This window comes from Myripristis murdjan, chromosome 16, assembly GCF_902150065.1.
Source record: "Myripristis murdjan chromosome 16, fMyrMur1.1, whole genome shotgun sequence".
NCBI lineage: Eukaryota > Metazoa > Chordata > Actinopteri > Holocentriformes > Holocentridae > Myripristis > Myripristis murdjan.
The window spans coordinates 455632-480000 of record NC_043995.1 but is presented as its reverse complement, the minus strand read 5'-3'; the positions used below and the strand labels follow the sequence as shown (position 1 = coordinate 480000).

The 24369-nt window shown below is 39.8% G+C and overlaps 1 protein-coding gene across 2 annotated transcripts in view; it reads right to left on the bottom strand.

The window, feature by feature from the left end:
* The window catches only part of cdk14 (cyclin dependent kinase 14), a 433611-nt gene that overhangs the window by 202835 nt on the left and 206407 nt on the right, over positions 1 to 24369 (bottom strand). For both annotated transcript variants that reach the window (XM_030071499.1, XM_030071500.1), the window contains one exon: positions 267 to 390. In XM_030071499.1, the coding sequence (XP_029927359.1) occupies positions 267 to 390 (124 nt within the window). The remainder of the gene's footprint in view (positions 1 to 266; positions 391 to 24369) is intronic.

The following is a 24369-nucleotide window of genomic DNA, read 5'->3' as shown; positions in this document are numbered from 1 at the left end:
AGGTGGCATCCTATGACAGTTCCACGCTGGAATTCACTGAGCTCCTGAGAGCGGCCCATTCTTTCACAAATGTCTTGTTTCACAGTCTGCATGCCTGAGTGCTTGATTTTATACACCTGTGGCCAGGCCAAGTGATTAGGACACCTGATTCTGATCATTTGAATGGGTGAGCGAATACTTTTGGTAATATAGTGTAGATATAGATATAGATATAGATATACACACACACACACACACACACACACACCAGGCTCCAACCTACTCACCAAAGTCGGCTAGTTTGAGCTCCCCAGTGTCACTGATGAGCAGGTTTTGGGGTTTAAGGTCACGGTGAAGGATGTACCTCTGGTGGATGTAGGAGAGTCCTCTCAGTAACTGGAACAGGAACACCTGCGAAAAGATGCACGGTTCAAGAAAGCGAACGCACACTTTGTATGTGAGTAAATATTCTGTATGATACCACTCTATGGAGAAATAAAACATTGTGAATGGCTGCAGCACTGAAAACACAGATAGGATTTCAAAAGGTTCAGTATAACGGTATATGTGTATATGGGTTGCCATGGCGGCGCGCATAGACGCAGCGGCTTACAGCTCTCCACTTGGTGCTGTATTATATGTTTTGTATGTGTGAACGGTTGTGTTTTTAGCTGAAAACACCACCATATGTTGGGCAATGTACGCGTACAGTTGTCAGGACCTTTTGAGCTTGGGATTACGCTGCGAAATACCAATTTCACCGGACTTTCATCGAAGTCTGACTTGTGTCAGTTTCTGACTGCTCCGTTGAGCCAGAGGCCATTGTGCAACAGCTGGGATCTCCACGAGGAAAAGCATGTCTGTATCACGACAGACAACACATCAAATATGGTGCTGGCTGCACAGCTGAATGAATGGATGAGGCTCCAGTGTTTTGGGCACACATTACATCTTGCCAATGGTAAGTTATCATGTCGTGTGTGTGTGTTACTGACTTGGGAGCAGTAAGATACATATAATTTTAATTTATTTTTTTCTTAAGACTAAATTTTGCACACAGAGTTTAAAAAGTAAAATCAAATCAAATCAAATAAAGTAAAATAAAAATAAAAAAATCACATACTAAATTGCAATCGCAATATTGGGTGAAAAAAATCACAATTAGATTATTTTCCCAAATTATTCAGCCCTACTTTAAATGAGTTTTGTTTCAAAGCCTCTGAGATTTGCCGGCTGTTTTTTTTCCCTACACACATCAGTCAACCAATAACAAGGTGTGTACATTCCCTGATTTTCAATTCCAACATCCCCCTCTCATTTCTACCCTCTTTATGATGCTATGGTTTCAGCCAATTAGGCAGACTGAAGCACCGTGGAGTCCAATCAGGGATCGGCTTTGTCTGGCATCTGGAGTCACCAGGTCAACGGTTTACTGTTCCTCAACTCAGCTGGTGAGAGACAAACTGCCGTGCTGAAAATTAGCATAGGAAATATATGTTTACTTATGTATATCAAACACACTAAACCCCTGTCTTGCTAAGAGTGTGACTGCACAACAGTAAGAAAGAAAACATTTTGTATTCTCTTCACTCAGCTACTCTATTCAAACATCAAGCTCTGCTTGAAAGAAGCTTTTTTTCCTGTTTGGCCTCACCTGGAAACAGAACTCAGCCATATTTGCATAATAATATTTGAGGAAAGTGAAGTGCAGAGGGAAGGCAGAGGTGGCTTTTGCTGAAAAGCAGTTACTGACTGTTTTGAAAGTTTTGTTCTCAAGGCAGACTGATTTCAAGTGAAATTATACAGGGTGTATCAATGATTGGACGGATTTAAACTCAAGCTCAACTTGGTCTCCCACATTTTCAATGAAAAGCAAAAAGCTGCAGGCTTCAAAGATTTACAATATGCACACTTTATGACACTGCCCCGTTAATGCTGTTTACTAAAGCTATCACTAAAAAATCATCAATGACAGTTTTTCCAATATGAAAGTGAGACGAAAACTAAACAAAAATTTAAATTTCCCTGTGACAAAATATAAAGACATTTTTGTCAGCAAATACAAAAACGCCAGGCACCTCAGTTTGGAAGGGCACAGACTTTGATCAAACTTTGCGTTTGCTTTTGATATTAAGTACAGCATAAAAGCAAAAGCTAAATACAAAATGCAATAAACTACAATGAGGCATGTACATGATTCTGTGTATAAAGGTCACTAAAAAATAATATAAGGAGGAAATTAGCGAAACTTTCATTTTCATCAACTAAAACAAAGTTTAGTCAACAAAAAACTAGTCTAAACTAACAAAATTCAAAAGACTAAAATATGACTAAAATTAAAACACATTTTAGTTAAAAGATTGCAATTAACACTAAATCAAAACTGGCTGTCAAAATTAACACTGCTTTATTTTTTACTGGCAGTCAGGCTCAAAATGGTCAGAGGTGGACATTTGGCTTGTTGACAGATCAGACATCTGCTAGTAGACAAGTTCACCCAGCTATAATAAGTGACTATGAGCGGTCCATCTGGCTGAATGTATGGAAAGGAACCCTGCAGATGAAGCCGTAACTGCACCAATTAAGCAGCAGACTAGACAGAGTCAGCTGGAGATGGTGAGAGAGGGAGAATAGAAGTGTGAACAAGATGATGCACACATCCAGACAAGCAGAGAGACTAGAAGAAAAGAAAATAGAGCATAAAAGAATTGAATGTGCAGGAGAAGGGCTGTGGTAGAATCAGTAAAATGAGTGAGAGGTTAAAGGCAGAGCTAGGGGGAGGGGAGCTATGCTGCCTTACAGGAAGAGTCCACAGGCCTGCTGCCTTTGCCAATCCTAGGCCAAGAGGAAGAAAAATTAGAGCAGACATGGGCAACTGGCGGCCCATAGGCCACATGCAGCCCACCGACCTTCATTTTGTGGCCCCTGGTTAGGGTTGCCAGCAATTTTTTTTTTAAAAAGTCTGTAAGAAATTATAAGAAAATTAGCAGAAGAAAGTGCAGGAAAATTGGCAAAAGGACTTTAAAAAAAATTACTAGAAAAGTACATGACATAATTATAATGATATTATATTTTAATTCTAATTTCATTGCATTATTATACCGTATATGATTGTGCAATGACAATAAAGATCTATCTATCTATCTATCTATCTATCTATTTTAAGTTATTTACGAGGGTACTAAAAACCATTTTATGATATCATCTCGGCACCATAAAATTATTCATTAAAAATATACAAAATGACAAGTATATTACCATAAAATTAACCCCCCAAAAAACCCCACCAAAATAGTCATAAAAGATCACAATCTGGTGAGATCTTTTGAAGCAAAAAGACACATTAAAACAGTTAAAAAAAAAAAAAAACAGAATTCTACAAGAATTTACGGTCTCCTGTCAGGCAGATTATTATTAGCTTTTGCTTTTAAGTATGTGGAGTAAGTGTAACTGTCTAGATTAGGGGTCATCAAGTAAAATTCCAAGAGGTCCACTTTGACAAAATGGCCACAGGCCTGGGTCCGGTGAATATGCATGTTTTTTATGCCCTCAATTGATGTTTTTTCTTGAATATTCCTATCAAATTACAGCATTTGTTGTAATTTTACTGTGCAATACTCGTTTGAAATATCAATCACTTCAGCAGTACAGTACCTTATAATCAAAGAAAGTACACTACATTTCAATACATTTTCAACAATATTTATTGAGACCACATTTAAAAGGGATAAAAGGGGTGCTTCATTTTCGCTATTTATTTTTCTCATTTTAGAACATGACATGTTTATTGTTGCCAGGAGCACCGGATTCCCTTAAGGGCCCCATGGTGTACACTTTTCCAGGGTTTTATTTTAACTGTTGATATCTCTAGCATGATGTATTTGTGGTTTTGAGTACCTGTGGTCTGATAAATATAGTTTTACAGCTCCTCTCTCTTGCCTTTCTCCCGGAGCTCTGGCAGCACGGTTCGTTTAGCCAATCAGAAGAGAGAATCAGCCCCTCTCCACTGATTGGCTGACTGTTTTCTGAGTGACATATGGTCGGGCCAATCAACCGATGTCACTGTGCAATGCATTCTGGGACGTAAACAATAGAGTGAGAGAAAATGGAGCCATCGAGATACCATAACTATTTGAAAACTTGTTGAAAGCGTGTTATCATCTTATGTAAGATTGTCATGGCTACCGCCCAGCGTGATGTTATACAACCGTACGTACTTGAGCCCGACTCCGAGACGACGCGCATGGACGCAGCGGCCCCTCCAGGGATCAGCGAGAGTGAATGTTTCAAATGTTTTTTTTAACCCAGACACTCAGGTTGCATAACCTACAGCCGAGAGACTTTACTAAACATCAGGGTAAACTATGCTGCAAGAACTGAGGCTCTCTGCTTTGATGTGGACATACTACGCCAGCACGGGATTTTACCAGTGAGCACGTTTACATGCACACCTTATTCCTGTATTAACCAGAATATTCGCAATATTCCGGTTGCGCACGTGTCATGTAAACACGCACCAAACCCGATTAAGGTCATATTCCGGTTGGAGAGAATTCCGAATAAGACCCCTGGCATATGCCTGTTCCAACCGGAATATTGGGGCATGTAAACACCTTAGTTGGAAAATGCCCCGAACCGGAATATTCAGTCACGACTGCACATGCTCGACCTGCAAGGAATTCTGTGGCGTCTTTGTTGCTATGGTTACCTGCAACCGGGGAAAACGGCATGGCGAACAGCAGCAAGAGCCAGGAGACTGCAGTCCGCCTTCAGCTAATGAAAGACTTGAATATCACGGAGGATATCGATGGGAGAACACATAGAAACAGCAACAGAAGAAAAAGAAGACGACTTCTTCATCTGTATTTCCGGCAGACCAGACGCCTATACGCGTGCTGCTGCCCCCCACGGCTGAGTGTTGCATTACATAAGAGATTGGAATACGCCGAAACACGGGGGCATGCCAAGTGACATGTAAATGGAATATTCCAGTTGCTGCGGCGTAGTTACCTTAGCCGGAATATTGACCCGAACCAGAATATGGTGTGCATGTAAACGTAGGGGAGACTGGGGTAAGTTGAGCCAAAGGGTAAGTTGAGCCACCCCCTGTTGCCTGGAAACGGTAAAAAACATTGATCATTTGACCAAATATTTAAGAGGAAGGCATCATTTCATGGAGTCTGTGAAGGTAAGAACCACATGGGTAAAGTGGTTAGACATTTATTTCCAAAAAAACATTTTTTACTCTTGAAAGTGAATTCAGTCTATCATCAGCTTCATGAGAATTGTGTTAAGACCAAAACAGATCATTTTAAATTTGTTTTATACATCAGTTGTGGTATCTATGAGCTACAACATGAGGTCATAAACCTAGCATAAAAGTGCACCATTTTAGCTGTGGGGACTAAAAAAGTCAGAATGGTAGCTCTGGGGTGAGTTGAGCCATTTGGCCAGGGGTAAGTTGAGCCGCCCCAGGAACAGCTGGAGAAGAAGTGTAGAGGCAGAAATGTCGGAGAGTGGGCTCAACTGGGGAGAACTTGAGCAAAAAGCCACGAACAGAGTGAAATGGAGGATATTTGTCAGTGGCCTATGCACCTAAGAGGAGCAAAGAGCTTAAGTCAAGTCAGTCAAGTTGAGCCGGAGCCCCATACACTTAATAAGTGTATTTTGGCTGTAGCCTAAATGTGTTAAATATTAAATAAATATGAAATATTGAATGAATGAATGAATAAATAAATAAATAAATAAATGAATAAATATTACTTATTAAGTGTATGGGGTAAGTGTATTTTGGTTCAATGTTCAAATGTGTCACGTTCATATGTTCATAACTGACCTTACTGTCAGCAAGGACACCAAGAAACTAGTGTTCTAGTGTTTTCTTTCCAAAAACACAGCTGTTAATGTTCTCTTCCCAAGCGCACTTTAAGGCATGTTAAAACAGCTGTTTACTGTACCTGTTGAATTGTGTTTAATAAATAAAAATACACATGAATGTGAAGAAGTGACTGTTATTTAGGGAGGGAGAAGGTGAGGGAGGGGTGGGATGGAGGTGGGGAGGAAGGTGGAGGGGGAGTAGGGATACGGCTCAACTTACCCCGCTCCTCTGCTCAACTTACCCCATACACGGGGTAAGTTGTGCCACGACACCACTTTTTTTGGACATGCTATATTATGGAAACAGTTATGTTTACACTCATTCTGTTTGTTTGAAGAGATGCACAACATCCTGAAATATATTACTCTTGACTCAGATGTCTTAGCCAACTATAGACCAATATCTAATCTTCCTTTTCTCTCAAAGATATTGGAGAAAGTAGTCGCTAATCAGCTCTGTAGCTACTTACAGCAAAATGAACTGTTTGAAAACTTTCAGTCAGGATTTAGAGTGCACCATAGCACAGAGACAGCTCTGGTGAGAGTTACAAACGACCTCCTAACCGCATCAGATAATGGACTTCTCTCCGTTCTTGTGCTATTGGATCTTAGTGCAGCTTTTGATACCATCGACCATCACATTCTATTACAGAGATTAGAGCACCTAATTGGCATTAAAGGAACAGCTTTAAACTGGTTTAAGTCCTATTTATTAGACCAACATCAGTTTGTTCATGTAAATAACGAATCCTCCTCCTGTGGAAAGGTAAAATATGGTGTTCCACAGGGCTCTGTGCTTGGCCCTATTTTATTCATCTCGTATATGCTTCCCTTAGGTAATATTATCCGGAAATACTCTGTGAACTTCCATTGTTATGCGGACGATACTCAGTTGTACGTATCCGTAAGGCCAAATGAAACTCATCAGCTAAGTAAACTTGAAGCCTGCCTTAAGGAGATAAAGGCCTGGATGGCCACCAATTTTCTACTATTAAACTCAGAGAAAACAGAAGTTATCATGTTCGGCCCTAAATACCTTAGGGAATCAGTTTCTAATGACATAGCTACTCTGGATGGCATTACTTTGGCCCCCGGCTCCACGGTAAGGAACCTCGGAGTCATTTTCGATGCGGATTTGTCCTTTAGCTCCCATATTAAACAGATCTCTAAAACCGCCTTTTTTCACTTGCGTAATATCCGACATAAAGTCCGACATATCTTGTCTCAGAGTGACGCAGAAAAATTAATCCACGCCTTCGTTACCTCTAGGTTAGACTACTGTAACTCCTTATTATCAGGTTGTACCAGCAAGTCGTTAAAGACTCTCCAGCTGGTCCAAAACGCTGCTGCACATGTGCTGACTAGAACTAGGAGAAGAGATCATATTACTCCAATATTGGCTTCTTTACACTGGCTACCTGTAGAATCTAGAATAGAATTTAAAATTCTTCTCCTCACCTATAAAGCTTTAAATGGGCAGGCACCATCTTATCTGAAAGAGCTCATAGTTCCTTATCACCCTGCCAGAGCACTGCACTCCCAAAATGCAGGTTTATTGGTGGTTCCCAAAATCTCTAAATCTAGATCGGGAGGCAGATCCTTCCAATTCCAGGCTCCCTGTTTGTGGAACAATCTTCCTATCTCAGTACGGAGGGCAGATTCACTCTCTATCTTTAAGAGTAGACTTAAAACTTTCCTTTTTGACAAAGCTTATAGTTAGGGTCGGCCCAGGTTGCCCTGGACCAGCCCTTAGTTATGCTGCTATAGGCCTAGACTGTCGGGGGACTTCATATCATGCTCTGAGCACTTTCCTCTCTTCTAATCTTCCTCTCCCCTCTTCCTTTCTTCTTCTTCCTGTCCCCCCCATACCCCTTTTTTTTGTGCATGCTTGTTCCAGAGTCCACTGCCCCTTTGCTTCCGTTGTGCTTTTTGTGTCTTGTCTAGGTCAAACTGTCCTGCTCATCCTGGAAGGTCATCCAGCTGCAGATGAGATGGCTAGATGCTGCGTGTCACTTCCATCTAGATTACCTGTTCAGGATACCCTGCTGTTTCTGCTGTTGTCTGCTGTCCCAGTTTGTCCCTATCTCCCTGTCTCTGTCTCCTTGTCTCTCTCTCTCCCCTCCCACCCAACCGGTAGAGGTAGATGACCTTCCACCCTGAGTCTGGTTCTACCTGAGGGTTCTTCCCGTTAAAGGGGAGTTTCACCTTGCCACTGTCGCCAAGAGCATGCTCAGGAGGGAATCTGTTGGGTTTCTTGTTTCTTGTTTCTTGTTTCTCTACTGTTTGTAGAGCGTGGTCCTTACCTGCTCTACCTGTAAAGCGTCATGAGATAACTTCTGTTGTGATTTGACGCTATATAAATAAAGTTTGATTGATTGATTGATTGATATGCAGATATATTAGTTAGTGACAAAACTATGATCGCCTTGATGTAGTGATCCTAAATATGAAAAATGTCTCATCTTACCCCAGTCTCCCCTACTCAGTGTCTTCACCGGCAGTCACCAGGGAGCGTAGGCAGCGGAAGCGGTGCGAACGTAAACAAAGGAGGGGGAAGAGAGCCGGGATTGACGCTCGGCTGACTTTACCCATCACTCGGGGATAGAAACGCTATCTCATTTTGTGTGCACTATGTGCAGCAAAATGACAATAAAGCTTGATTTGATTTGATTGTGTCAGGTTGATAAAACAGTCGGCGCTGAAATGAGCCCAACAGATGAGCAAATTTGGACTAAAACTCTGCGGGACCCATGAAACCGGGACCCTGAGCGTGATGTTATACAACCGTATGATCCCGAACCACAGACAGCAGGAGAAACAGAACCACCTCAAATCCGTTTATTACAAGATGTTTCAGAATGGTAAGTTATGTTTGTTAAATATGTTGTGCACTTGCTGCCCGGGGAGCGGAGGGGTACTGGCTAAGTTCGCTAGCTTGGTAGCGTGTTGGTCGGGGAATTGAAGCTAACTGGCTAATTTCGCTAGCTTGGTAGCTTGTTGGTCAGGGACTTGAAGCAAACTGGCTAAGTTTGCTAGCTTGGTAGCTTGTTGGTCAGGGAGTTGAAGCTAACTGGCTAATTTCGCTAGCTTGGTAGCTTGTTGGTCGGGGTGTTGAAGCTAACTGGTTGAGCTCGCTAGCTTGGTAGCTTGTAGCCCGAGGAGCGTAAACAAACTGTCTGAGTTGACTGGCTTGAGAATTGGTTGCCTGGGGATCGAAGGCGGGCTGCCAGCAGAGTCACTGACGTCAGATTACAGACTGACGTCAGATAACTTCAGGAAGTGCAATCCGCTCGTTTTACAGGGACAGTTTCAAAAAACGGGATTTGTGCACTTCTCCATTTATCATAGGTGAAATGCTTGGGACAGTATATATGTGGTCCTTCGCTATCACGCAAAAAACAACGTTTCAATATATATAAGGATCAGCAGGATCAGCCAGAGCTTAAATTGCATAGTACATGCATACAAAAATATATATTAAGTAGAACTCAATATTAAAACCACTGTACAGTCAATCAAGTTGCCGCTGTCAATAATGTAGTTGACATCGGCGGATTATAGCGCGCACACAATTACTGCTAATTAATTTTCTGAGACATACATTCACCCAGGGGCGGACTGGCCATCTGGACGTTCTGGAGAATACCAGAACGGCCGGTGCTGCCAGTTGACCAGCGGCGACTTATCGATCACGGAATCGCGGAATTAGCCAAATAACACAGAATCTATTTTTAACGCGGAATTTGACATAATAACAACTGCACCGGCACCGCACAAGCCAAAAGGCAGAGAAACTCTCCAGCTACAGCAGTGCACTGACATAGATTGTGTAACAAAGCGAAGAGTTGCCACTCCGCTCTATTTTCACTGGCTAACAGCAGCACACTGGCTTAGCTTGTCTATTCAGAGAAGAGATATCGCTTCGTCTTATTTTTCAATCTGTGTTATCACAGGCATACTACTGCTCATTCATTGGTAGTTGAATTGTTAGGTCTGTAAGTAATTTACATTTTTAAAACAAATAATTTAACATATTATTATTATTATTGGAGTCAAGCTTACTGGAAAACATATACTCCTTCAAGATAATTTATTATGTTATACAACTCATAAACATACACTAACACATACAAAGTGCAACACCGCTGCAGTGGTAAAGGAGAGGGAGATGGCATGGGAGAACACTGCTGCTCGGGTCAATGCGTAAGTTTAAATGTAGTCCGTTGTAATAATATTACTGGGGAAAACTGCTTGAATGGTAGCCTATTAATTTATTTCATTTAGGTGCAGTAATCCCGCGGGGAGAAACGCACTTGGCAGCAGCTTAAGATGAAATATAAAAACATTTTTCAAACAGGTAAAACATCTGTGCGCAGTCTTATAGCCATCTCCTGACGAATATTTAATTCTCTGCGCAGTAGCCTAACACTGCACCTTCATCCACGGGATCGTTGTCAAAAGGACATGCCATGTTGGTGAGAAAAAAAAGTCGCCAGCTAACTACTCATGGACTTCTAATAAAGACCTTCTGACTGTTTTTTTTTTTTTTTTTTAAAAACAGACAGCAGAACTAATAGCCTATGTCACGCCAAAACTCGCCTGCTGACTGAATGAATGAGGAAGTTAAATACCTGTGTGGCTGAAAGAGGGCGGACACAAAGAGACACAGCAAGAGAGAAACTCGAGGTTTCATGAGAAAAACCTGGTCCCGACCAGGGGCCTGTTGCACAAAACTAGGATAAGGGATTAAGCCAGGATATCTTGGTTATCCTGGATTAATTTATCCTTGATCCGGTTGCACAAAAGTGGGATAGTGGATAGTGGGATATGTTATGACATTAGTTACCATGGAGATTTATTCTGTGGAGCTAGCCTGCTCCAGACCAGGCTAAGTTCCAGGATCTATTTAATCTCATCCCTTATCTCAGTCAACAGTCACCACAAACGGAAACTAAAAGTTATTCCACTGCCCACTACACATTGTTATCACATCGACACCTTCCTAAAATAATCGCCTAAGTAATTTTTTTAGGTTTTTCAAGAGACAAATAAATTCACAAAAAATTAACTATGATATTTATTGATAATTTCACTCAAAAAGGTTATAAAAAAGATGACTACAGACATACTAAAAACAATGTCTGTGAATTATGTAACATAACAGAAATAAATGACTTAGGCAAATTTCTGAACATGCCTTTGTTGACTTGGGCAATTGTAATATGTTATATGCCAATGTTATACTAAACCTCATCACTTACCAATTGAGGATGAGCCCTGGATCGTTGAAATAACTTCACTGGCAGAGAAAATTTTCTTCCTTCTTGATACTGCTGCCATCTTGAAACGCTTAAAACAGCCTAAAAACGTAAAATTGCCTAAGTCACTTTTTTTTTTTTTTTTTTTTTTTTTTGCTTTAGGCAAAATAAAACTACCGAAGTCACAGTTTTGACACACTCTTGATTTAGGCAGTTATACTTCAGGGGTAGAATGGCATGACCTGTTCTGATGCTGGTGATTTCACCAGAGGTGGCCAGCATCAAGAGAAGATTATTTAGACAAAAAACTCATTTTTGACAAAAAAAAAAAAAAAAAGAAAGAAAAAAAAAAAAGACTTATTTTAGGTAGGTGTCGAAACTAGATCCACTGTCATTATTTAAACATTTGTGATCATTCATTTGATGATAAATGATGATTTTAGATGTTGCAATCATTAGAAAATTTACAGTTTCCCATAGATTATAAAATACACATCCCATATAAATACACATCAAAGAGTAACATGATGTTCCTTTATTGAATAAGGATAAATCAAAGCAGGTAAACAATCAGCTCCTTCACACAGTGACTCTACATGATAGAAAGCACAGAATCAAAGCATATTATACAACACAAGAATAAAGACACATTCAAAGGTCTGTATGTAATACACCCTGCATGTCTGCACACTGAAATAAATGCAGGACAAATCCATACACAACAAATGAACAGACAAATGAATGGATGCAGTAGCAAGCTTGTATACCCACAGTATACAGCACAAACGACATAAGAGGCCAAATCAATTTAAATACAATTAAACATTTTTTTTTTTAATTCCTCTGCCAATGCAGGCCATATTTAACTGAAATTCACAGCATGCATCTCTGCCACTGCAGGACATATTTAACTTAAATTTAAAGCATGCATGTTAACTAAAATAATTTAACACATTGGTCCCTGAGCAGCCGACCACTGTCGTAATCAGGGAAGATGCATGATTGATGGCACTCTGGGGGGCCCTCTCCTTCCTCAGGCAGGCCACACTGTGGCCTGGTATACCCCCTGTCCCCCAGCAACATACCAGAGAATTCACCTGTCAATACAAAATTTCATCATCACAACCTCATAAATAGAGTAGGGCCTGAAATTCATTTTTCAAAATGGGAGGGAATTCCTCCCTTACATGCTACACATGGGGGGGGGGGGGGGGGGGCTATTTGCAAACTTAACTGCAGGTTGTACATTGTTCTGTTTGTACCTCAGATTAATACACTGCTTTTATTTGATGTCTCTTTCTCCTTCTTTAGTGGTCATCACTGCTGCATCAGCAGCTGATGTCACCACTGTTATGTTCAAGCCACGGATATATTCTGAGCCAGTTAAACTGAAACTTGTCTCTGGGCTGCTTAGTGACGTTACCGGCGCTACTTGTTTGAGGATCCGGGGGATTTGCGTCACTTTCGGGTTCATTGGCACCACCATTAGCGCCTCTGCTCGTCCTTTCTTCTGTTGTTTTTTTCGGAGCGGTTTCCCCTTCAGAGGCCTGTACCGTAAAGCTGGATTTCAGCTTAGCGAGCTAACTTCAGGCTTAACCCTGGGTTTTATGTACCATAAAGGTGGTTTACTTTTTATCGGGGTATGTTGCCGTGGTAACATACGCTGAACACCTAACCTGCTCCGGAGCAGGTTAAGTTCAGGATAAGAGCTCAGCAGGTATGAAAGTCCCACCTCCTGACCAATCAGTTCTCTTGGAAAATGGCCTGCCCATTTGATGAGAACCCAGTGGCTCTAGGTGCACAACTTGTCAGTGTTAATTTCGTCGGCTATTTTTCAATTTAGTTTTAGTCTTAGTCTTGTGTCAAATGACCTTATTAGTTTTAGTCATATTTAGTCAACTTGTATTTTTTTTGTTTAGTCATATTTTAATCGACGAAATGTCTTGGCATTTTAGTCTAGTTTTAGTCGAAGAAAATCCAAAGTATTTTAGATTAGTTTTAGTCAATAGTATTTTTTTAGTCTTTGACCTGCATCATGTTTTAATTTAACAATATGTTAAATTATTATTATTATTTTAAAAATGTAAATTGCTTATCAAACAGACCTAACAATTCAGCTACCAATGAATGAGCAGTAGTATGCATGTGATAACATAGATTGAAAAATAAGCCGAAGTGATACCTCTTCTCTGAATAGACAAGCTAAGCTAGTGTGCTGCTGTTAGCCAGTGAAAATAGAGCGGAGTGGCAACTCTTCGCTTTGTTACACAATCTATGTCAGTGCGCTGCTGTTAACTTTGTTCCCGCCGCGCTACGCTTCAGACAGCGCCGGTGGGTGTGTGCTCCTCATAGTCTTAGTCGTACACACATTATTGTCTGCCCCTCCGTCGTAAAGTATGCAGCTCGGGTCGATTTTTCCATGTCTGCGATTGGTCGTATGCAGCAAACTTTTTATGTGAGCGCGCACACATCTAGATTGGAAAAGCCTGGGTTGAATTAGCGGGTGGATAACCGGCTTTATGGTACCGAAAATCCGGATTGCGGATGTCTGGTTAAGTGAAGCCAGATAACTAAGAGAAAGCCCGGGTATGTTAATCCAGCTTTATGGTACAGGCCCCAGGTGATGTAAGGTTGGATTTACGTTTTAACCAGCGGTCCATGTTTGCATTCTCTTCCAGTTAACAGCATTGAATCCCATAGATTGGATCTGGCAACTACTCATTTGCTAGTGAGGGCGACGCTGCGACAGCAGAGGGAGCGCTTAGCTTTGTGAATGAGAGGAGAGAGCCTGCCAAGTCTGGACTTCTTCTTCTTTGTTTGTTTTGTGTTAGTCTGGACTGTTCTTCTTTGTTTTGTATTATGGCGAGCCGACGTCTGATCAGTGTAATCCATTCAGCTCCGACGCAACGTTCACTTAACATTACACATCGCTGTAATTGTGTGCGGGAATTGCTCGCATTATCAGATGGGAATTTGCGGGAATCGGTGATAGTGTGCGTGAATCCCGCAATCCCACAGCCAATTTCAGGCCCTGTAGAGTGACATTCTTGACACAGCCATGATGTAAAAAGTGGTTGTGTGGCTCACCTTGTGATAGGCGCTGATAGATTCCAGAGGTCTGAAAGACTTGGGAGTCATGGACTGAGCCAGGCCACTTTGCCACAACATTGCTGATCAGGCAGTCAGCATTGCAGACCATCTGAAATTATAAGATGAAACTATTAAACCAATCAACGCACATCACAAGCAGTGTACAGTGTTCATTAATTGTTGATATCAAAAAGTCATGTTCACCTGAACATTAATGCTGTGAAAGGATTTCCTATTCACAAAACCCACCTGATGGGCACCTGAGGGGGATTTTATCTTGATGTGCATGCAGAGGAGCATGGAGCATGAGGGGCAAATATAAGGATAAGATAAGAGGAACTTTATTTATCCTAAAGTGAAATTCAATTAAGTCAGTGAGCTCATCTATTTATCAAATTGTTATACAGTCTGATGGAGTTACACAATTTCACTCACATCTGCAGTCAATTTCACTTACAATTTCAACTGATTAATAATCAGAGTACAGCTACGTTTTCGGAGATGTGAATTTACTATTTGGGTTGTAATTGTGATGGTTTCAGCGGAACAGTGAGTGTGTATTTGCTCACTACTTACGCATTCAGGCGGTCTGCAATACTTTGTCACGCTTTCTCTCTTGATAACAGTTGCCGTGTTGTCCTTCTTTTTTATTTGATCCTTCACCTCCTCGTAAGCCTCCATAAGGATTTCTGCCTCAGAGGGGGAGAAAAACGTTGCTCTCGCTGCCATGGTGAATCGGTGAATCTGTGATCGATGGCGGGGTCTATCTAAGGAAGCCGCGTGCGCGCACTGATCCAGGATAGGTTTCAGCTGGCTTGATGAATCCGTGTCTGCTGATCCTGACTTGGTCTTTGTGCAACCAATTAAGCCTGGACGGTCGTGTTTTGGATTCGTTGAGCTTGGCTCAGTCACTTATCCCGGATGTCTTAATCCTACTTTTGTGCAACGGGCCCCTGGTTAGTTTCATGGAGTCTGTTACTGCGGTAACTGACCGAGAGCTTACTCCCTCTGTGAAACAGGCTAGAGTTACCCATCTCTCTCTGGTTTGAGTTACCTCCCTTTGTGAAATGGAAAACTCAGAGTTTCCCTCATTTCAGGGCTAACTGACTCAGAGTTTTCACTAAATCTGCTTTGTGAAACGGACCCCCGGAGCACACGGGGAGCTGCGGAGTCCGTGCTCGGCCTTGTCATGCAGTAGCGGTCAGTTATCAACTTCGGAAATGCTCGGTAAGCTTCGTGACCATTTGTGTCGAGTCAGAGGTCTGATTTGATTGGCTAGCGTCGTGTCAGAGGTCTGATTTGATTGGCTAGCATCGCGCCATATAGTAAACAAGTGACGTAATGCACTACCCGAAGCAGCACATGCAGTTTTCTGCACCACGAGAGATCAAGAGAGAAAAAACTCATTGGTTTTAGCTATAGGGTGTGGGTCCGGACTGGACTCTTTCTGGGTCCGGATGTGGACCACGGTCCGCCAGTTGAAGACCCATGCTATAGAGTATCACAAGAGAAACAAAACAAAGTAACACAGGAACAACACAGAACACAGGAGAAAAAGCATGAAAGATGTATAGTCAATTAACCATCAAAATGCAATATTCATATTAAAACACTCAAGTTTGTTTATTAAGCTTAGGAATGAGGACAGACTGAATAAGGACCAAAAAAAACAATATGAACATATTTGCATACTTGTGTATTATGTTTGTATTCAAAGCATATCAACACTATACCTGGACTACATTACGCTTGTAAAATTAGTCACCATAGTAAGAATGAAACATAACACTCAAAAATGCAGCTTTAAGTGCAAACCTTTGCTAACTCATTGAGAAATCTCCAAAGCAGGGCTTTGCTGAAGGGGGTACAAGTGGTAAAATCAGTGAGGCAGAGATCAAATAAAGGAGTGTTAAATGGAGTGAAAAGGGCTAACCATCTGCCAGTCAGCATGGTGAGACCCCTGATCTGTTCCAGAGAGCATCTGCATGGTGTTGTCCTTAATGAGCTGAATCAAGAGAGCACACCCACCTCTACTCCTGCACTGGCCACTAAGGGCTATGCTAACATACCAAATATGGCTAGAATCATATTCAGCATGGCTTTGTCTGGTTTTCTCAGTGGCTCAAAAGTCATTGTTTTTCAGTCTGGCTGTCACTCACTGCATCCAGCTAGTATCCATGCTCTAAACCACACTTTAATTTCATTATTCAACCTGTTGTATAATGACAAATAAACTTCCTTGTATCCTTGTAAATGCTAACTGTTAGACTCCTGCCTGTATATATGTGGGCTTCCCCCAGCTAACATTCTTAAAAATAAGTACCTTAATCCATTCAAATTGTTTACAAAATTTAGCACATATTAAAAAAAAATACAAAATAAAAAATAAACATTTACTTTCTTCTACTTTCTTCATCTATTTTCTTCTGCAGTCTCAGCTGTCTGTACTGATCTTCAGTTACAGTGATAGCTGCCAGGTGCCTGAAAGGTTTGTGTAATATGTGTGATGTAGGGGACCAGAGACAAAGAAGAAGCTAGCCACAACATTGCTTGGCAGCTATCTGTTAGCACTCGGGAAAAAGTTATTTTTGTCCTCCAACATGCGCACATGTTCAGTGAGGGGGAAAAAAAAAACTACGGCAAACTCAAGCAATCTACTTCCATTTCTGTGGTGGATACTGCTCTTCTGGTATAGAGTAAAGTGATGTCATTCCTTTGAATGGATTATGCATTTATATTATTTTTAAGAATATTAGGTGGGGGAAGTCCACCTAAATGGCAGTTAGTATTTGGAGCATCCAGACAGTATCCAGCAGTCAGATGAGAGGAAAATAGCACCATTACTGTTCCACATAGCATCTACGGGGGAAGTGAAATAATCTAAAACGTTTTGAATTATCCCTGTAATATAATACTGTGCAGCTACTGTTTCAGTGACAGGCATGTAAGTGCATTGCATTAGTTGTTATGAAATGCAAAAGAGAATGTTGATTTGTTATGCTGTAATCAAGGGATTAATGTTGTTACACTGAAACCAGACAACAAATTATAGCTGCTGCGCAGCAATGGTCGGGGCCGGGCAATTTTAGGCAAATTTAGGCAATTCTGAGCAACAAGTGGAGAATAGGAAGATGAAAAGAAAGGTGGCATTCTCATGTTCATTTTGTATCAGTTGAGGCTTGAACTCACAATTTCTGGCATGAAGGACAATACTCTATCTCATCGAGTTAAATGGCAAGTGTCAAGTCATGTGAGGCTTCACAAACTGACTAAGCCAGTCACATGATAGCAGCCGCCTATGCATGGCAAGGCAGATTTCAAACCACTGTAAAAAAAAAAAAAAAAAAAAAAAATCAGTCATCAAGACAAAAATTTGAAAATACACATATTGCATCTAGACAGCCAGGAGATGTTGGTAATTTGTTTTTAACAATGACTGATTTGCTCCATAAGTGGAAAAACTGATGTTTAAAAATGCCATTCTTGCATACGCTCCAATTGTTCACATGAGAGCAAAATTCAAAATGCTGTCAAAAATTGAGTTTTTGAGATACAGTTCTGAAATTTGCCACACATCATCTACCATGACTCCAAAATTTTGCCATTTTTTTTTTCATGAACATTGAAGATTTATTTACCAAGGATTTGCAAGTGTATGTTTACAGTACTATTTACAGTCAAACATTTTGATGCACTGTAGGCTCAATTTTTTGATAAATCAAAAATCTGTGTGGATAGTTTGTGTAGGACAGTCTGAAGATGCTCTGTGGCAGGTTTGGTGACATTTGAGCAAAAATGGTGGGAGGAGATAGGTTTAATACGTTTTACAGTTTTTGAAGAAAACGGAGTGATGGATTTCATAATTTGCAATAGGTTTAAATGTACAAAAGTTTCTTCAGTATTGGGGCTACATTTTGGTGAAAGTTGCAAAGCTGTAGCACATATGGTTGATTTGTTATGAATTTTCAAAGTTTTGAAATTTAGAGGCTCGCTGTAGCGCCACTATCAGAACTACTGGCTTGTGTTTGCAGCTGAGGAAATCTGGCATGGGACTGGACCTTTGTGCAAAATTTGGTGATTTTTTGCGCATAGGAAGTAGGATTTCCTTGGAAGAAAGGAAGAAGAAGAAGAAGAAGAAGAAGAAGAAGAAGAAGAAGAAGAAGAAAAAGACGAAGAAGAGGAAGAAGAACGCGCAGAAATACAAGAGGGACCTGGCAGCTTAGGCTGCCCGGATTTGTGTTTCCAGATATTCTATGGTAAATGTATGGTAGGTGTCAGTAAATATGTGAGCTGGTGATGCAGCTTTCCAACAAGGAAGCAGGAAAAAATGTACAGAAGCTGCTGGCAGATAATCTATTTCAGGATCTGTCCAGGGATGTTTGTACTCTGTGCTGTCCCCATATCACTCTGCAGGCAGCAGCATGGATTCTGCTCAGCCACAGCGCCACTCTGCTGCACTTAACTCACTCTTGATGCTGTCATTGTGTTTCGTATTGAGTGTCCAGAGTTGTGTTTCAAACGACTATCAAATGTGGTTTGGATCTGATTTGCAAAAATCACATTCCATGTGTTCATATATATATATATATATATATATATATATATATGTGTGTGTGTATATATATATATATATATATATATATATATATATATATATATATATATATATATGGATACAACCTAGATATGACAAAAAATGGATTTGGTCTGGCAGTTTCAATAAGGCTTTGGTCTCCACTGATATTGCTGTCACATAGCATGCCAAATGTCTAACTGACACTTTGTTGTTAACCATGACAATGAAGTGATACTTATTATTCTGCCTGTCATTGGCTGACACACACAGTGGCATTTAGAGTTTTGTAATTTTCATTATTATTATTATTATTATCATTAGCCTATTATTATTATTGTTCGTCCGCCATGTTTGTTTACACTGAAGTCAGGTTTGACTACGCAAGATTTAGAATATTGAGCATGAAGAACCTGATACTCTGCTGAAGAATCTTATAGTGTGTAGTGTGTCTAAATCTGTGAAGGTTTGAAGAATCCTGTAATGTGTTAGGGTTAGGGTTTTCTTTATTGGTGGACTTTTTCCAAACTTCCAAACTTCTAAATTTCCAATTGAAAGAGTCTGGAACAAACTTTAGAAATTCATAGTCTCATCTAGCAATTGTTTTTTTCTAAAAAGTAACTCAGTAATGTTTACTCTGAGTACATTTTAAATAGCTACTTTTTTATTTGAATAGATTTTCAAATAGAAGTAAGGGTACTTATTTTTGACTAACAAGTTCTAGGACTTTTTCCACCAAAATATAAAATAAACACATCATTTACTAGTCTTAACTGATCAATGCATTTCCAGCAAACAGTGTGAATATATTAGAAATTTTAGGTTGCCATTTAAATCATGGCCAGGGAGAGCAGATGAAAACTAGCCTCTCCAGCTAATTCTGACTCACTTACAGTTTAACTGTTAATTGGCGTGTATTGAAAAATAAACCAATAAATAAAATAAATGCAGGATGAAAGTTCACATGCCTGTTGTTGTCCACAGCTGTTTACCTTCATCTGTTTATCAGATCAGGACCTGGATATGTTTCATATCAGTTCATAATAGTTTCCAAAGCTCTTACGAATGTTCCCTATGACCTAATACTGAATTATGAAAATTCTGTTTGTTAGGTTGATATCGAACTTGGCTCCCTCCTGCATTATGACTTCCATGAGACCCTTTCTAGTGTTACCTGTCCTTAACACTGCCGAGACAAATGACACTGATGACTGATGTGGTAACAGTACCTTCCCTTTTAATGATGGAGGAGCCCTTTTGTTTTACTATGAATAGATCAATGTAGTTCCAGAAGATGAACAACCTGTCAGACACAAGTCCATAAGACTTTGTAGCATTCTGTTTTGAACTGTTTTATGTGCCTTTACTTCGATGTGTACAAAAGATCATACCATTTTGTTGAACCCTTTGAAGCCCAGGAGCCTGTGGGCAATATGGTTTTAATTTTGTATGCCTTTACTTCACCCTCTGAACAAAATTCACTTTAATTTCCTAGATTTTTCATTCTGGGGGGGGGGGGGATTTTTTGATAATTTTGTGGTAATATTATGTTTTGTTTTTTAAAGTACATTTTCAAGTAATTCTATGGAAATTTTTCCTGAAATCAAATTACAATTACTATATAGTTAAACATGTTTAATAGTATAATTATGTTTAGGTTTTTTGCTTGTTTGTTTGTTTTTACATTTTCTTCATAATTTTACAAGATACAGCATGTCATGACATCAGCATACAATATAGAAAAAATGTTAAGCTAATTTAAGTAAAAAATCGGAGGTTATACATATTATATCACTGATTCTTGGGAATTTGGATAAAACAGGTTTTAATTTTGAAAAAAAAAAGTGTGTTAAATTACAAAATCTGAAGGTATATCATTATAGGCCAAGGTCTTGGCTGTTCAGCAATGTACCGGTGCAACCTCCTCACTTTGCATTTTTTTCATAAAATAGGTTTTTCCAGTTATTATTATTATATCACCGTAATGTTTTTTTTTAATTTGAAAAACATATTTTTGTATTAAAGAAACTACTACTTTAATAACTCAACAGCTCCAAAGAAACATATTGTAAACATATTCATTTAAAACAAATATAACTGAATCTGACGGTGGTGACACTTATCTGACGGTGGTGACAGTGGCCTCATTAAAACATACATTTCCAAAATTTATACCACTCAAGTCAATGGCTTCTTGCTTAACAACTTTATTTAACTATTTGGTACAAAAAATAACAATCCTGAGCACTGTTATAAGCATTTTTCAGACTTCAGTCATCACCGTCACACAGAAAATCTGACGGTGGTGACGTCTGACGGTGGTGACAAAAACCTGCTCTTCCACATGATAAGCATGAGTTGTTCACATTAGCCAGCTTGTTTTCGCCCTGTTGCTACCTGCATCAGACCTCTTCTTAAAAAGTATACATTTATTCCATAATCTAATTTAATATTTTTTATACAGAAGTGACGGTGTTGACAATTTATGGTTGTGACAGTAGCAGTGTCCCAAAATATGAAGAGATTTAAGAGAAAATAGAAAACTTCCAGGAGCCTGAGTGGTCTTGAAGCATGCAGTAGAGCTGAAGGTTTGAAAAGGGCTCCTCAGGAATGTAATTGACCTTGTAGTTTTTTTATTATTATTTTTTAAATAAATATCTGACGGTGGTGACGAATATCTGGGACACATTTTGAGCAACCACAAAATAATAGTAAATATTGTTCAAAACCCATCGTTTGTAGTTTTTAATACATATTATATTATAGGCGAGTTAATTCGGGAGGTGGAACCACATGTGTCCAAGTGGACGTGTCACAAGGTTGTACTGATTGAGTAAAATCCCCAGGTCACACCACACACAAACGAGGCAGAGGTGGAACTAGGGGAGCGAGGGGTAGAACCTAACGTTTCAGGCCAAAGGCAAAAAAATGTAGGATATGTAGGAGTTAGAGAACTCATTTTTTAATACAAGCAACATACACATCTCTGCTACAAATGAACACTTTAACTTTGTTTCTAGAACCTACCATTTCCGTGGAATTTCACCCTAAGTGGAAGAAGAGAAATGTTACAATTTACCCCACAGGTGGGGTAAATTGTTACGAAGGTAGTCTTAGTTGTAACACTTATAGAAAGGTTTGGTTTAACACAGTTTAATACTTTAATATTATAGGAATATTATAGGGACAGTATAGCAATATTGCCATAAATGTCTTGTTGCTAATAATATAAACGCAGGCCTACAGTACCACAAGTAGGGGAGACTGGGGTAAGTTGAGCCAAAGGGTAAATTGAGCCACCCCCTGTTGCTAGGAAATGGTAAAAAAAACATTGATCATTTGACCAAATGGAAGGCATCATTTCATGGAGTCTGTGAAGGTAAGAACCACATGGGTAAAGTGGTTAAACATTTATTTCCAAAAAAACATTGTTTACTCTTGAAAGTGAATTCAGTCTATCATCAGTTTCATGAGAATTGTGTTAAGACCAAAACAGATCATTTTAAATTTGTTTTATACATCAGTTGTGGTATCTATGAGCTACAACATGAGGTCATAAACCTAGCATAAAAGTGCACCATTTTAGCTGTGGGGACTAAAAAAGTCAAAATGGTAGCTCTGGGGTAAGTTGAGCCATTTGGCCAGGGGTAAGTTGAGCCGCCCTGGGAACAGCTGGAGAAGAAGTGTAGAGGCAGAAATGTCGGAGAGTGGGCTCAACTGGGGAGAGCTTGAGCAAAAAGCCATGAACAGAGTGAAATGGAGGATATTTGTCAGTGGCCTATGCACCCAAGAGGAGCAAAGGGCTTAAGTCAAGTAAGTCAAGTTGAGCCGGAGCCCCATACACTTAATAAGTGTATTTTGGCTGTAGCCTAAATGTGTTAAATATTAAATAAATATGAAATATTGATTGAATGAATGAATGAATAAATAAATAAATATTACTTATTAAGTGTATGCGGTAAGTGTATTTTGGTTCAATGTTCAAATGTGTTACGTTCATATGTTCATAACTGACCTTACTGGATACGGCTCAACTTACCCCGCTCCTACGCTCAACTTACCTCATACACAGGGTAAGTTGTGCCATGAGACCACTTTTTTTGGACATGCTATATTACAGAAACACTTATGTTTACACTCATTCTGTTTGTTTGAAGAGATGCACAACATCCTGAAATATATGCAGATATATTAGTTAGTGACAAAACTATGATTGCCTTGATGTAGTGATCCTAAATATGAAAAATGGCTCATCTTACCCCAGTCTCCCCTATGCCATGAGTCCCATTTAGGATATTACAAGAATACTATACGCCTACCATTGGAAATAAAAAAATAGGCCTATAATAATAGTAAAAACCCATGCAGATGTGCAGTGTTGTGCGGACTGCAGGGGTAATAACATTCTGTGTATGAATGAATGAATAAAGACAATCAACCCATCCCACATGGGGTTATTCTGACACCACATAAATCATAACTCTGGCTTGTAAGCCTCACAGAAGAAAAAAAATGTGTTAATACACTAGTTGGAGTATCTGTTTCAATATACACTAGCTACTAGAAAGAATACAGTAGAAATCCCATGATGATAGGGGCTCACATGTTATATCCACAAACACATGCTCCACCTTGTGCACGCACGCATGCGCACACACACACACACACACACACACACAGCTACACTACGTAGCTAACGTTACTCTTATGTTAGTGACAAATATGCAGTTGTTTTTATTGCGGCTTAGTTGTAACACTGCGTTACAACCAACCCCACTGTGTAGTCACTGGTCTCAAACCTGACTAGCACTCGCTATGAGCTAGCTAAGTGTTTTGAATCAGTGCTATGTTTTAGGCAACATGATGCTTAATACGTTGGTAACGCACACACACAGTTCAGTAGTCAAAAAACTAGAAAGGTAAAGAAATTCACTTACTTGGTGGTAAAACACACTTTCACACGTATCTCCTCAAAAATGCAGCCAATTCCCCCCAAAATTCGCACTGGGCTCTCTTACGATCATGTGACGAACTAAACAGAAGCACCTGCTGGTTGACCTTGTGCAACTACCTTAAAAGTCCATGTTACAACTTACCCCGCATTAGTTTCTACCCCGCGCTCCCCTATGTGTAAACTAATTTACTGACAAGGTAGATTGGGCAAATAAAATATTAAAAATAAAAATATAGCACAGCTGCTGGCTTATGATAAAACAATAAAACGTGCTGGCGTAAGTGTCCAATTAAAACAGTCTTTCCTCTAAACAGTCTATATGAGTAATATACTCAGTCCATTCCGGCGGCGTCCCAGTATCAGTCCAACCTGTCCAACTGAGATATACAGTACTGAATGAGATTGTGAAAAGTGATATTCACTACATTAGACTATTAAATTGACTGAGTCAAGAGGAACCCTGTAACACTCCACTCTGCTTTCTCAGAATTATCCTAAATTATTCATGTGAATCTCAATAAGCCAACTGCCAACAGAAAAATACATAATATTTATGTAAATCCTTAGTGGCAAAAGGTATGAACTGTTACATAACGGATGTAGCCTGAACTGTCACCCTCCTGCACTACAGCACATCC